This window comes from Leucoraja erinacea, chromosome 15, assembly GCF_028641065.1.
Source record: "Leucoraja erinacea ecotype New England chromosome 15, Leri_hhj_1, whole genome shotgun sequence".
Taxonomy (NCBI): Eukaryota; Metazoa; Chordata; class Chondrichthyes; order Rajiformes; family Rajidae; genus Leucoraja; species Leucoraja erinaceus.
This window is the reverse complement of record NC_073391.1, coordinates 41907964-41922659: the sequence shown is the minus strand read 5'-3', so window position 1 is coordinate 41922659 and position 14696 is coordinate 41907964. Positions and strand designations below refer to the sequence as shown.

General features: G+C 46.9%; 1 protein-coding gene across 2 annotated transcripts in view; it reads left to right on the top strand.

Moving 5' to 3' along the window:
* Positions 1-14696, top strand: part of asah2 (N-acylsphingosine amidohydrolase 2) — a 69500-nt gene that overhangs the window by 29788 nt on the left and 25016 nt on the right. For both annotated transcript variants that reach the window (XM_055647250.1, XM_055647249.1), the window contains 6 exons: positions 652-738; positions 3321-3425; positions 6904-6985; positions 7930-8045; positions 9848-9942; positions 11903-11942. In XM_055647250.1, the coding sequence (XP_055503225.1) occupies positions 652-738; positions 3321-3425; positions 6904-6985; positions 7930-8045; positions 9848-9942; positions 11903-11942 (525 nt within the window). The remainder of the gene's footprint in view (positions 1-651; positions 739-3320; positions 3426-6903; positions 6986-7929; positions 8046-9847; positions 9943-11902; positions 11943-14696) is intronic.

Here is a 14696-nt window from a genome sequence, read left to right as displayed (position 1 = left end):
GTCACAGCGCCAGAGTCCCAGGTTCGATCCTGACCTCGGGCTTACAACTGATCTTCATGTGGGTACACAAAAATGCTGGAGAAACTCAGCGGGTGCAGCAGCATCTATGGAGCGAAGGAGATAGGCAACATTTCGGGCCGAAACCCTTCTTCATCTTAATGTGGTACAGCTTTTAATATAGCATGATACCTCAGTGGATATCGAAACACTGTTAGCAAATAACAATTGGTCCCCCAACCCCTCCTGACTACGGCTGCTGTGTGTACGGAGTTTGCACGCTATCCCTGTGACCGCGTGCGTTTTCTCCGATGTCCTTCCACATCCCAAAGACGTGCGAGTTTGTGGATTAATTGGCCTCAAGTAAATAATTGCCCCTAATGTGTAGGGAGCGGGCACAAAGGTGGGATAACTTGTGTGACTGGGTGGTCGATGGTTGGCGGTGGACTTGGGCTTGTTTCTCTAAACTAAACATCTCCATGTTACTTTAAGTGGCACATGAAATATAATGGCACATAGTTAATATAGAACTAGTGTGATCAGGTGATCAGTGGTCAGCATGGAGTAGGTGGGCCGAATGGCCTGTTTTTGAACTGTGTCTTTAAACATGTTATTTATGTGAACTTTGTACATTTGTTCCCTGTTACTTCACAGCCTTCGATGTGTATGTCATCTGGCCCTGGGAGAGATATGTTTGACAGCACTGCGATTATTGGCCGCAGCATCTACAACAAGGCAAAGGTGGGTTAAGTTCCTTGACATTGGGGCCTGTCCGCTTCAGTGTAACATCAAGCCAAACCCTCAGCACTGTTTGTCAAAGCTAAGGGGGAGGAGAATGGAGCCACGTGCCAGAGACCCAGCTTCGATCCTGACCTTGGGTGCTGTCTGTGTGTTTGGGGTGTTTGCACGTCCACCCTGTGACCACGTGGGTTTCCTTCAGGTGCTCCGGTTTCCTCCCAAGTCCCAAAGACATGCGGATTTGTAGGTCAGTTTGCGTGAATTGGCCCTAATGTGCAGGGAGTGGTTATGGAAGTGGGATAACATAGCATTAGTGTGAACGGGTGATCTGGAAAAGGATTAGGATAGGCGACTAGAAACGTCACCTATCCATTTCCTCCAGAGATGTTTGGTTACTATGTGTCTATCTTTGATTGATGTGAAAGGCTTGGATAGAGTGGATGTGGAGCGGATGTTTCCACTAATGGGAGAGTCCAGGACCAGCGGTCATAGCCTCAAATAACAGGATGTACCTTTAGAAAGGAGATTAGGAATAATTTAGTCCGAGGGTGGTGAACCTGTGGAATTCATTGCCACAGACAGCTGTGGAGGCCAAGTCAATGGATATTTTTAAGGCGGAGATTGGCAGATTCTCTATTAGTAAGGGTGTCAGGTATTATGGGGAGAAGGCAGCAGAATGGGGTTGAGAGGGAAAGATAGATCAGCCATGATTGAATGGCGCAGTAGACTTGACCTAGTTCTGCTCCAATAACTTGTGAACGTATGATGGTGAGTGGGGCCTCGCTAGGCTGAAAGGCCTATTTCCATTCTGTAACTCTGAACTCTAATCACTGGGAGGAACTACAAACAAAGCTCTATGCCTGGACCCCAGCAGTTCATTGTATAAAAATCAATTGGTTTGTTTCGGTCTATTTTCTGGCTCCAAAGACGGACAGGGTTTGTAGGTTAATTGGCTTTGGTAAAAATTGTAACTTTGTCCCTAGTGCGTTGGACTGTTCGTGTGTTCAGGGTGATCGCTGGTTGATGCGGACCCAGTGGGCCGAAAGGCCTGTTCTATTTCTAAAGTCTAAAGTCTCAGGGGCTGAATGTTACAAAGCTGCCATGACCTTATGTAAAATGGAAGAAAAGAATTGAATAAAATCCATTCATTCAGAAAAGCTAACGTCACAGAACAACATGTCGTTGTGGACAGTGTAGCACAGTTTATGAGATCTCTAAACGTGTGTAAGCAGTTTAGTAATGTTCAGAGGAGATGAGTTTAAATTAGTTTACCTTGGCATCATTCTTGGCCTGTTCCTGTGTGGCACTGTTTTATGTCCAAAATTGAAAAAAGAATTATGTAATAAAAGTTGCTGCCTTGCAGCGCCAAGCATTCCCGAAAAGCGCGAACGTTGTCCTCAGAAGTCATGTCGTTGTGTTTGAATGTAGTTTAGCGCAGTTTATGATGATCTCTAAACGTGTGTAAGCTGTTTAGTAATGTGGGGTCTCCGAGGAGATGAAGTTTCCAGCAAACGACCTGGGGCTCCAGTTTACCTTGGCATCACCATTCTTGGCCGAGTTCTGTTCAGGAGGAGCGGTGTGGCGGCGCTGTTTTCGGATGGCTTACCGCAGGTCTGCAACAGGAACACCGGGAGCCCGCGGGTATGCTGAAAAACCGCTTTATGCATGAAATTATGTATGGGGGGTCGGCACGGTGGCGGGGCAGCGCGTAGAGTTGCTGCGGGACTTGCAGCGCCAGGCACCAAGACCAAGTTCGATCCCGACCACGGGTGCGGCATTAATGGCCGCGGGACAGCACAGAGTTTTTGACTCTACATTCTCCCCATGACACAGCGAGGAGGAGATGCGAGGATGTTTTGTCTGAGTGTCTTGGTTCTTCGTGTTATGACTGCAGAAACAACATTTTGTTTGAATCCCACACTTCCAAATAAAGACGTATATTGGTTTGTAGGTTAATTGCCTTGGGGTTTTCTCTGAATCTTCGGTTGTTTGTAATTGTCCCTAGTGTGTTTAGGATACAGTAGTGTTAATGTGCGGGTGTCGCTGGTCGGTGCGGACTGGGGTGGGCCGAAAAGCCTGTTTCCTCGCTGTAGCTCTAAACTAAACTAAACCAAATGTGCAGTAAGGAACTGCAGATGCTGGTTTAAACTGAAGATAGACACAAAAAGCTGAAGAACTGAAGAAGGGTCTCGACCGGGAACGTTATTTGTGGAATTCCCTGCCACAGAGGGTAGTTGAGGCCAAGTCACTGGATGGATTTAAGAGAGAGTTAGATAGAGCTCTAAGGGCTAGCGGAATCAAGAGATATGGGGAGAAGGCAGGCACGGGTTATTGATAGGGGACGATCAGCCACGATCGCAATGAATCGAAGGGCGGAATGGCCTCCTCCTGCACCTATTTTCTATATTTCGATGTTTCTGTCACCCATTCCTTCTCTCCAGAGATGATGCCTGAGTCACTCCAACTTTTTGTGTTTTGTGAACTAAATTAAAAATGTACAAATGTACTTGGATTAATGTAATGGATTGATGTTGATTTGATTCTGGAATTCATGTGGTTGATTTTGATATGTTTTTCTTTTTCAGGAGTTATCCAGAACAGCCACGAGAGAAATCAAAGGCCCCATCAACTTTGCACATCAATGGGTTAACATGACTGATGTTACGATTCAGTTCAATTCCACGCATAAAGTGGGTACCAGGCTCAATAGCTCATGTGAAGAAACACTTTCTTTCTTTCTGTGTAGGAAGGAGCTGCAGATGCTGGTTTAAACTGAAGATAGACAAGAAAAGCTGGAGTAACTCAGTAGGACAGGCAGCATCTCTGGAGATTAGGCATAGGTGACCTCTCGTGTCTGAAGAAGGGTCTCGACCCGAAACAGCACCTATTTCCTGTTCTCCGGAGATGCTGCCTGACCCGCTGAATTACTCCAGCTTTTAGTGTCTATCTTCTTTCTTTCTTCCCATTGTGCATGACTGCCTTTATTCATTGCGAAATTGGGAGAGTCTAGGACTGGAGGTCACAGCCTCAGAATTAAAGGATGTTCCTTTAGGATAGAGATGAGGAGAAATTTCTTCAGTCAGAGGGTGGTGAATCTGTGGTGGCCAAGCCAGTGGAAATTTTTAAGGCAGAGATAGATAGGTTCTTGATTAGTACGGGTGTCAGAGGTTATGGGCAGAAGGCAGGAGAATGCGGTTAGGAGGGAGAGATAGATCAGCCATGATTGAATGGCGGAGTAGACTTGATGGCCTAATTCTATTCCTATCCCTTATGTGACCTCGATTGGTCACAGAGTTATGCAGCATGGAAACAGGCCCTTCGGCCCATCTCGTCCATGCCGGCCAATATGCCCCATCTGATCTTGTCCCATTTGCCCATGTTTGGCCCAAATTTCTCCAAACCTATCCTATCCACATATCTCATAAGGTTCTTGGAGTAAAATTAGGCCATTCAGCCCCGTTCTTCTGCCTTCTCTCCATAACCCCTGACACCCATACTAACCAAGAATCTGTCAATCTCCGTCTTAAAAATATCCATTGTCTTGGCCTCCACAGCCTTCTGTGGCAATGAATTCCACAGATTCACCACCCTCTGACTAAAGACATTTTACCTCATCTCCTTTCTAAAGGAACGTTATTTGTCCGAATGAAATGCATGTTGCCAGTAAGTGATGCTTCAAGACTACTGTCAGGTAAAACTCGGCCGGTGGCTGGTCGGCATGGGCCGAAGGGTCTGTTTTCACACTGTATCTCTAAACTAAACTAAACTTAAATAAAATTCAGATACAATAGTGGCTTTGAAGAGGCTTTTAGATGGGTACAGGGAAGGCCACAGGAGAGAGGGGCGTGGATCATGCGCAGACAAATAAGATCAGTTTAAGGTACACAAAAAAGCTGGAGAAACTCAACGGGTGCAGCAGCATCTATGGAGCGAAGGAAATAGGCAACATTTCGGGCCGAAACCGGCCCGACGAGTTGCCTATTTCCTTCGCTCCGTAGATGCTGCTGCACCCGCTGAGTTTCTCCAGCTTTTTTGTGTACCTTCGATTTTCCAGCATCTGCAGTTCCTTCTTAAACATAAGATCAGTTTAACTTGGCATCATGCTTGACACAACTATTGTGGGCCGAATGGCCTGTTCATTTTGTGTTCAGTTCCGTGATCTATGCGTTATGTTGAAAGCGATTGTGTCTGGGCCAAATGAATCGAATTCTGATTGCTCATCACTCTGTTTTACACAGTGGAATAACTCACCCAGGGACATTAAGCTAAAAATAAAGTTCTCTTAAAAAGGCAAGCCAGGGTGATTATGGTTTATAGTGTACAAGGCTGGAATGAGAGGGAAATTACATCTGGATATTTTTCCAGGGGAAAGATGATTAAGAGGGCAGCTTGTGTGGACGGAGTTTTATACGTTCTCCCCGTGGCCTGCGTAGATTTTCTCCCGCTGCTCCAGTTTCCTCCCACATTCCAAAGATTGTTCCCGATGTTGGGGAAGTCCAGGACAAGGGGGTCACAGCTTGAGGATAAGGGGGAAATCCTTTAAAACCGAGATGAGAAGAACTTTTTTCACACAGAGAGTGGTGAATCTCTGGAACTCTCTGCCACAGAGGGTAGTTGAGGCCAGTTCATTGGCTATATTTAAGAGGGAGTTAGATGTGGCCCTTGTGGCTAAGGGGATCAGAGGGTATGGAGAGAAGGCAGGTACGGGATACTGAGTTGGATGATCAGCCATGATCATATTGAATGGCGGTGCAGGCTCGAAGGGCCGAATGGCCTACTCCTGCACCTAATTTCTATGTTTCTATGTTTCTAAAGGCCTGCAGGTTTGTAGGTTGTGTTTAAGAAGGAACTGCAGGTGCTGGAAAATCGAAGGTACACAAAAATGCTGGAGAAACTCAGCGGGTGCAGCAGCATCAATGGAGCGAAGGAAATAGGCCTATTTCCTTCACTCCATAGATGCTGCTGCACCCGCTGAGTTTCTCCAGCATTTTTGTGTACCTCAGGTTTGTAGGTTAATTGGCTTTGGTTAATTTGTCCCTAGTCTGTAGGATTGAGTTAGTGTAAGGGTTGATCCTTGTCAGTGAGGACTTGGTCGGCCGTAGGGCCTGTTTCTGTGGAATTCTCTCCCACAGAAGGCAGTGGAGGCCAACGCACTGGATGTATTCAAGAGAGAGATAGATTTAGCTCTTCGGGCTAACGGAATCAAGGGATATGGGGAGAAAACAGGAACGGGGTGCTGATTTTAGATGATCAGCCATGATCATATTGAATGGCGGTGCTGGCTCGAAGCTATATAACTATTTCTATGTAACGGTTTGTCTGGATTATTCCAAGTCGTACGTAATGCTAATGAATATTTACATGCTTTTGGATGCGGTAAGTCTGAGATTGTAGAGCCATAAGCACTATTCACGGGCTTTCAATTTTCCAGGCACAAATTGCTGGAGTAACTCAGCGGGCCAGGCAGCATCTCTGGAGAGAAGGAATAGATGATGTTTTGGGTCGAGACCCTTCAGACTAATGAACAGACACCAGTCTGAACTATAACCTCGACCACAAATGTCAGCTATTCTTTTCCTCCAGAGATGCTGCCTGACCCGTTGCCTAACTCCATCTTTCTGACTTTTTATTTGCAAAACAGCATGATTTTCTAATGTGTTTTTGGAAACAGTGAGTCATAAGGTCATGTGCTAGGAGCAGAATTAGGCCATTCGGCCCATCAAGTTTATTCCGCAATTCAATCGTGGCTGATCTCTCTCTCCCTCCTAACCCCATTCTCCTGCCTTCACCCCAGAACTCCTGACACCCGTACTGATCAAGAATCTATCTATCTCTGCCTTAAAAATATCCATTGACTTGGCCTCCACAGTCGTTTGTGGCAAGGAATTCCACGGATTCACCATCTTCTGACTAAAGACATTCCTCCTCATCTCCTTCCTAAAGGGAAGTCCTTTATTTCTGAGACTATGACCTCTGGTCCTGGACTCTCCCACCAGTGGAAACATCCTCTCCACATCCACCCTTTCTAAAGCCTTTCACTATTTGGTAAATTTCAATGAGGTCGCCCCTCATCCATCTAAACTCCAGCGAGTCGAGGCCCAGTGCCATCAAACACTGCCTGTGATTATTGAGCCATAAACACTATTCATGGGCTTTCAATTTTTACAGGGTCACACTTGTAAACCTGCCCTTGGCTACAGCTTCGCTGCTGGTACAACTGATGGAGTGGGTGCTTTTAATTTTACACAGGGTAAGTCTAATATGCAAGGTAAGAGAATGCAAGCCCACTAAAAAATAAATTAGGTAGGACGGAACTGCAGATGCTGCTTTAAACCGAAGATAGACACAAAATGCCGGAGTAACTCAGCATCTATTGAGAAAAGGAATGGGTTACGTTTGGGGTCGAGACCCCTCCGCAGACGAAGGGTCCCGACCCGCAACATCACCCATTCCTTTTCTCCAGAGACGCTGTCTAACCTGCTGAGTTGTTCCAGCGTTTTGCGTCTATATCGTGGAAAAAAGCACCAATCTTGGATATTGGTAGCACAGTAACGCAAATGGCAACGTTGCTGCCTCTTAGCGCAGGAGACCCGGGTTCGAAACTGGCCACAGGTGCTGACTGTGTGGAGTTTGACAGTCCTCCCTTCTGACCATGTTGACCATTTCCTCTGGGTGCTCCGGTTTCCTCCCACATCCCATGAGACACGTGGGTCAGTAGGTTAGTTGGCCTCTTGTAAAATTGCCCCTAATGTGTAGGGAGTGGAGGAGAAAGTGTGATACCATGGAACTATGTAAACGGGTGATCGATGGTCGGTGTGGCCAAAGGGTCTGCTTCCATGCTGTTTCTCCAAATTAAACTAAAAGTGGGTTTAGAGATGACACGGTGGCGCAGCGGCAGATTAGCCAAGACCAGCGCCAGAGACCCGGGTTCAATCCTGACAGCTGTCTGTACAAAGTTTGTGCATTCTCCCTGTGACTGTGTGGGTTTATTTCGGATCTTCCGGTTTCCGCCCACATTCCAAAGACTTGCGGAATTGTAGGTTAATTGGCTTCTGTAAATGGTCCCTAGGGTGTGTCGGATAGGGTTAATATGCTGGGGTGGGCTGTTTGGCCACGAAGGGCCTGTTTTCATTCTGTATATCTAAAATAAATGCTGCCTTCAGACCCACCCCATGTGATGTTTTGCCCTTGCAGGAACGGTCGAAGGGGATCCATTTTGGGATTCCATCCGTGACGTGCTACTGGGAAAACCCTCCAATGAAACGCAAGATTGTCACCTCCCCAAACCAATACTTTTCAACACAGGCGAGGTAAGTGGGAGTCTTGCTTTCCAGAGTTAACACAGTATAACCACATCGTAGAATAGGCAAACATTGTGCGGTGAGTAACTCAGAGGGTCAGGCAGCATCTCCGGAGCTACGTCGAGCAATCCCTGTTCCAGGCGTGAACTGGCCCATTTCTCTTAGCCCTATCTCCTGAGTTTCTCCAACATTATGAGTCTATCTTTAGTGTAAACTAGCACCTGCCGTTCCTTCCTACACATAACCACAACCTCACATAGAAACTTAGAAATTAGGTGCAGGAGTAGGCCATTCGGCCCTTCGAGCCTGCACCGCCATTCAATATGATCATGGCTGATCATCCAACTCAGTATCCCGTACCTGCCTTCTCTCCATACCCCCTGATCCCCTTAGCCACAAGGGCCACATCTAACTCCCTCTTAAATATAGCCAATGAACTGGCCTCAACTACCCTCTGTGGCAGAGAGTTCCAGAGATTCACCACTCTCTGCGTGAAAAAAGTTCTTCTCATCTCGGTTTTAAAAGATTTCCCCCTTATCCTTAAGCTGTGACCCCTTGTCCTGGAACCTTGTGTATTTTGTGTCGATATCAAATTGGAGGAACAAGACCTCATATTTCACTTGGGTAGCTTACAACCCAGCAGTATGAATATTAATTTCTCTAACTTCAAGTAACCCTTCCATCCCCTCTCTCTCCATTCCTCCCCTACCAACTCGTATGAGCTTCAAAGTCGTCTTAATGAGTCTTCTTCTTCTTCTTGCATATGGAGTGCACAGCCTAAAGTTGTAGGACAACTTGTTCTGTTTGATCGTCTGTTTGTGCACGCCGGGTTGATTGCATTTGTCGAAACAGGGTGGACCACGTGAAGGTTGCAATCTCCCCCCCCCTTGTTGAGTCTCATTGTCTGTAAGTCGTTTTCACTTAGACCACAGCTAACAATGGTCTGTGTCCTTAATCATTGCTACTTCTTTTTCATATAATTCATTCATTTGTCTATTACCTCTGAACATCTATATCTCTTGTTTCCTTTCACCATTTCCCTTTCCCTCCCCTGACTCTCAGTCTGAATGTTCACCAGACTGATTCCTGGGATGTCAGGACTGTCTTATGAAGAAAGACTGGATAGACTTGGTTTATACTCTCTAGAATTTAGGAGATTGAGAGGGGATCTTATAGAAACTTACAAAAATTCTTAAGGGGTTGGACAGGCTAGATGCAGGAAGATTGTTCCCGATGTTAGGGAAGTCCAGGACAAGGGGTCACAGCTTAAGGATAAGGGGGAAATCCTTTAAAACCGAGATGAGAAGAACTTTTTTCACACAGAGAGTGGTGAATGTCTGGAACTCTCTGCCACAGAGGGTAGTTGAGGCCAGTTCATTGGCTATATTTAAGAGGGAGTTAGATGTGGCCCTTGTGGCTAAGGGGATCAGAGGGTATGGAGAGAAGGCAGGTACGGGATACTGAGTTAGATGATCAGCCATGATCATATTGAATGGCGGTGCAGGCTCGAAGGGCCGAATGGCCTACTCCTGCACCTAATTTCTATGTTTCTATGTTTCAATGAAGAAGGGTCTCGACCCAAAACGTCGCCTATTCCTTTTCTACAGAGATGCTGCCTGACCCGCTGTGTTACTCCAGCATTTTGTGTATTTTGAGATGTTTGATATGCTGTTTTACACCAAAGATAAGACACAGAATGCTGGAGTAACTCAGCGGGACAGGCGGCATCCCTGGAGAGAAGGAATGGGCGATGTTTTCGATCGAGGAGGGGAGTCGGTAGTGTTTTGAGTGGTGTGTCTTTTTCCTTCCAGATGACTAAACCAGTCCCTTGGCACCCGGAAATTGTGGACGTGCAAATTCTCACCATCGGCATGTTGGCGATAGTTGCTGTTCCCGGAGAGTTCACGTGAGTTTACCCCAGAACTATTGGACGTCATCGATTCAGCTGCGGTCCAATTTCTCGTTGAGATAATAGATTTTTAAAAATTCCCAAACTTTACTCTCATGCCTGTAACCCACTTAATGTTCAAACTGAAAACCGTAAGATCATATAGGTGATAAGAGTAGAATTAAGCCATTCATTCATCTCCTACCGAAAGGACGTTCCTTTCGGTAGGAGATGAAGAGGAATTTCTTTACTCGGAGGATGGTGAATCCGTAAAATTCATTGCCACGGAAGGCTGTGGTGGCCATGTCAGTGGATATTTTTAAGGCAGAGATAGATAGATTCTTGATTAGTACGGGTGTCAGGGGTTATGGGGAGAAGGCAGGAGAATGGGGCTCAGATCAAATAAGATGGTTCAAGAGAACAAAGTGATAGATGTTGGCCATAGAGACTTCATCAAGGCCTTTGATCAGGTTCTGCATGGTAGGCTGCTGTGGAGAGTTTGCTTGTATGGGATTCAAGGAGAGCTAGCCAACTGGATCCAGATTGGCTACATGGAGGAAAGCAGAGCAGGTGGTGGGAGGTGACTTGTCTTAATTAGTGCAGGTGTCAGAGGTTATGGGGAGAAGGCGAGGGAATGGGGTTTGGAGGGAGAGATAGATCAGCCATGATTGAATGGTGGAGTAGACTCGATGGGCCGAAAGGCGTAATTCTACTCCCATCACGGATGACCTTATGACTAGTGGTGTGTCTCAGGGATCGGGGCTGGGCCCATTGTTGTTTGTGGTTTATATCAATGATTTAGATGAGAATATGCAAGGCGTGATTTGTAAGTAAGTGGGTGACACTAAAGTGGGTGGTATCAAGTGACAGTGAAAATGGTTATCAAAAATTACAGTAGGACCTTGATCAGCTGGACAGGTGGGCTGGGGAATGGCTCATGGAATTTAATGCAGATAAGTGTGAGCTGTTGTAATTAGGAAAGCCAAACCAGGGTAAGATCTTCATGATGAACGGCACCTGGAGAAAACCCACGCAGATAGAAACACAGAAAATAGGTGCAGGAGGAGGCCATTCGGCCCTTTGAGCCAGCACCACCATTCATTATGATCATGGCTGATCGTCCCCTATCAATAACCCGTGCCTGCCTTCTCCCCATATCCCTTGACTCCACTAGCCCCTAGAGCCCTATCTAACTCTCTCTTAAATCCATCCAGTGACTTGGCCTCCACTGCCCTCTGTGACAGGGAATTCCATAAATTCACAACTCTCTGGGTGAAAAGGTTTATTCTCACCTCAGTCTTAAATGACCTCCCCTTTGTTCGAAGACTGTGGCCCCTGGTTCTGGACTCGCCCAACATTGGGAACATTTTTCCTGCATATATGGTAAACAGTTGCGGCCCCAACACCGAGCCGATCAGGGGGGAAAGGTAAAAACTCCATACAGACAGTGCCCATGGTCAGGATCGAACCCGGATCTCGTTACCTGTTAGGTGGCAACTCTACCGCTGTGTCACTGTACCGCCCCTATAACAACATTTAGAAGACATTTAGACGGGTATATGGATTGGAAATATTTAGAGGTAAGATGGACACAAAATGCTGGAGTGACTCAGCGGGACAGACAGCATCTCTGGAGAGAAGGAATGGGCAACGTTTCGGGTTGAGAACCTTCTTCAGACTGACGTCAGGCGGGGAAGGGAGATACATAGATAAGGAAGTGTAAGGTGTGAAAACAGGAGAAAGGGAATGGAGATCAAGAAAAAATAGAATAGATCATCTTTGGCTGGGGGAACGATACAAGAAAGCAAACTGAGATAAAATGTAAAATAAGCAATGCTGGAGTAACTCAGCGAGACAGGCTGCATCTCTGGAGAGAAGGAATGGGTGACATTTGGTGTTGAGACCCTTCTTCGAACTGGTTCGGGAAACAAGTTGTTAAACTATCCAATTCTTTCCTTCTGACCTTTTCCCCACCTAGGACGATGTCTGGAAGAAGACTGAGAGAAACGGTGAAGCGTGTAAGTTGATTCTTTTGTGCTGAATTTACGTGAGATACTTCAGATGCGTTGAGCGGAGCGTGATGCTGTAATGAGCTCCCTGTTTTCCTGGTGGATGAACATTATTTAAAAGGACATTGAGGCTGATTAATGGGCAGTACCGAATTCGCCCATCACAGCCAGACGATGTTGGCGCGCTGGAAAGGGCACAGAGATGGTTTACGAGGATGTTGTCAGGACTCGAGGGCCAGAGGCATAAGGGGAGGTTGAGCAGGTTGGGACTCTATTCCTTGGAGCGCAGGAGGATGAGGGGCGATCGTGTAGAGGTGTTTACAATCGGGTAGATGCACAGTGTCTTTTACCCAGAGTAAAAGCCAGCAACGTTCAACCAAGGAGTTTCATCAAAGAGGTGGATAGTAGTTCAGCACTGCTCTCTGGTTGTGGTAGGATGGTTCCGATGCCTGATAACAGCTGGGAAGAACCTGTCCCGAGTGTGCACGATAGTGTTATGCCCCTGTCCCACTTAGGAAACCGGAACGGAAATCTCTGGAGACTTTGCGCCCCACCCAAGATTTCTGAGTGGTTCCCGGAGATTGCAGGTGGTTGCCGGAGGTTGCAGGTAGTGGAAGCAGGTAGGGAGACTGACAAAAACCTCCGGGAACCGCACGGAAACCTTGGGTGGCGCGCAAAGTCTCCAGAGTTTTCCGTTCAGGTTTCCTAAGTGGGACAGGGGCATTAATGTACGGGGTGATCGCTGGCCAGCGCGGGCTCTGTGGGCTGAAAGGCCTGTTTCCGCGCTGTATCACTGAAGTATGTAGTAAACTGTAAACTCCCCAACCAGCTTGGTGCCCTGAAACCTGGTTTATTGGTTCTGTAAAAACCTCCAGTTCAAACAGTGCAAAACGCAGCTCACTGCAGCCCAGATATCTCTTTGATACGCCATAAATTAATTTTTATTGCCACCCGAAACAGCCCTATTAAAATCTTGAGTGCTGAATAAACCATAAAACCTTCAAACTGTTCTCATCGCTAAATATCAATTACTGTGAGAGAGTAAGAGGCTTGTATAACTCCCCTTGTAACCTTGGGAATCACAGGGATACTTTAAAAGTTGTAGCCGCTGTTTTAATGTCGCAAATACAACAGCTTGCGAAACAACTTTAGCAGAGGGAGATTTGACAACTAGCAATGTGATATAAATGGCAGGCTCTCCCCGACCTACATGACAGGTGACTTGGGTAAACTCACCCTCACGTAAGCTATTCTTTCAGCCCAATTCTTTATATCTGAATTGTGCATCTCTATAGGTCTCGGTTATAGTGCATTTCTGCCCTCCCATGCATCCGTTTCCACAAACCAGTCAGCTGTTCTTGTGGATGCTCCCCTATGGTCCCCACCTCGGAGCTCCACCCACCATGGTCTCACCTTGGAGCTCCACCCACCGTGGTCTCCACCTTGGAGCTCCCCCCACCGTGGTCTCCACCTTGGAGCTCCCCCACCGTGGTCTCCATCTCGGAGCTCCACCCACCATGGTCTCACCTTGGAGCTCCACCCACCGTGGTCTCCACCTTGGAGCTCCCCCACCGTGGTCTCCACCTCTGAGCTCCACCCACCGTGGTCTCACCTTGGAGCTCCACCACCGTTGTCTCACCTTGGAGCTCCACCACCGTGGTCTCACCTTGGAGCTCCACCCACCGTGGTCTCCACCTTGGAGCTCCCCCACCGTGGTCTCCACCTTGGAGCTCCCCCACCACCTGGAGCTCCCCCACCGTGGTCTCCACCTTGGAGCTCCCCCACCATGGTCTCCACCTCGGAGCTCCACCCACCGTGGTCTCACCTTGGAGCTCCACCACCGTGGTCTCCACCTTGGAGCTCCACCACTGTGGTCTCCACCTCGGAGCTCCACCACTGTGGTCTCCACCTCGGAGCTCATTCCTGGCCTCCATGTAGGAACTCCCTCATGAGTCACACACATAACTATTGTGTAAAATGCCCGTAAGCTGCATCTAAAGTTCAAATTTCAATGACTCAATGACATTTTATTGTCTAGGTGCAGTGAAATGATTTGTTTTTGCGTACAACCCGGTAAAATCATACAGCAGACCTCACCTTGGCAATACACAAAGAGTCGCCATGTTTCTAGCACCGACAAGGTTACAAAAACATACATGGAACAGTCTGTAATTCCTTGCAGCAGCAAACCTTGCCTGCTGACAAACGAGGATTTGTTAAGATTTAAACAAGAATAAATCATTTTCTTTAAATAAAATAACGTGCCCACTAATTGTCCCAGCATGTTTCTACTTTCTTGTTGCAAACTTACAGTTTTCAAGTATTTCCACAAGTACTGATTAGATAATTTTGCTCAAGCTATATTTACACAGAGTCTGCTGCACTGTATGGTACATTATTGTGAGCAATCTTGTGTCCCATATCTGAGGAAGGATGTGCTGGCTCTGGAGAGGTCCCAGAGGAGGTTTACGAGAATGATCCCAGTTATGAGTGGGTTAGCATATGATGAGCATTTGTCGGCACTGGGCTTCGACTCGCTGGAGTTTGGAAGAATGAGAGGGTATGTTTCATTGAAACCATACAGAATAGTGAAAGGCTTGGACAGAGTGGATGTGGAGAGGGTGTTTCCACTCGTTGGAGAGGCAAGGACCAGAGGCCATCCAAGTTAAAGGATGTTCTTTTAGGAAGGAGATGAGGAGAAATTTCTTTAGTCAGAGGGTGGTGAATCCGTGGAATTCTTTGCCACAGAAGGCTGTGGAGGCC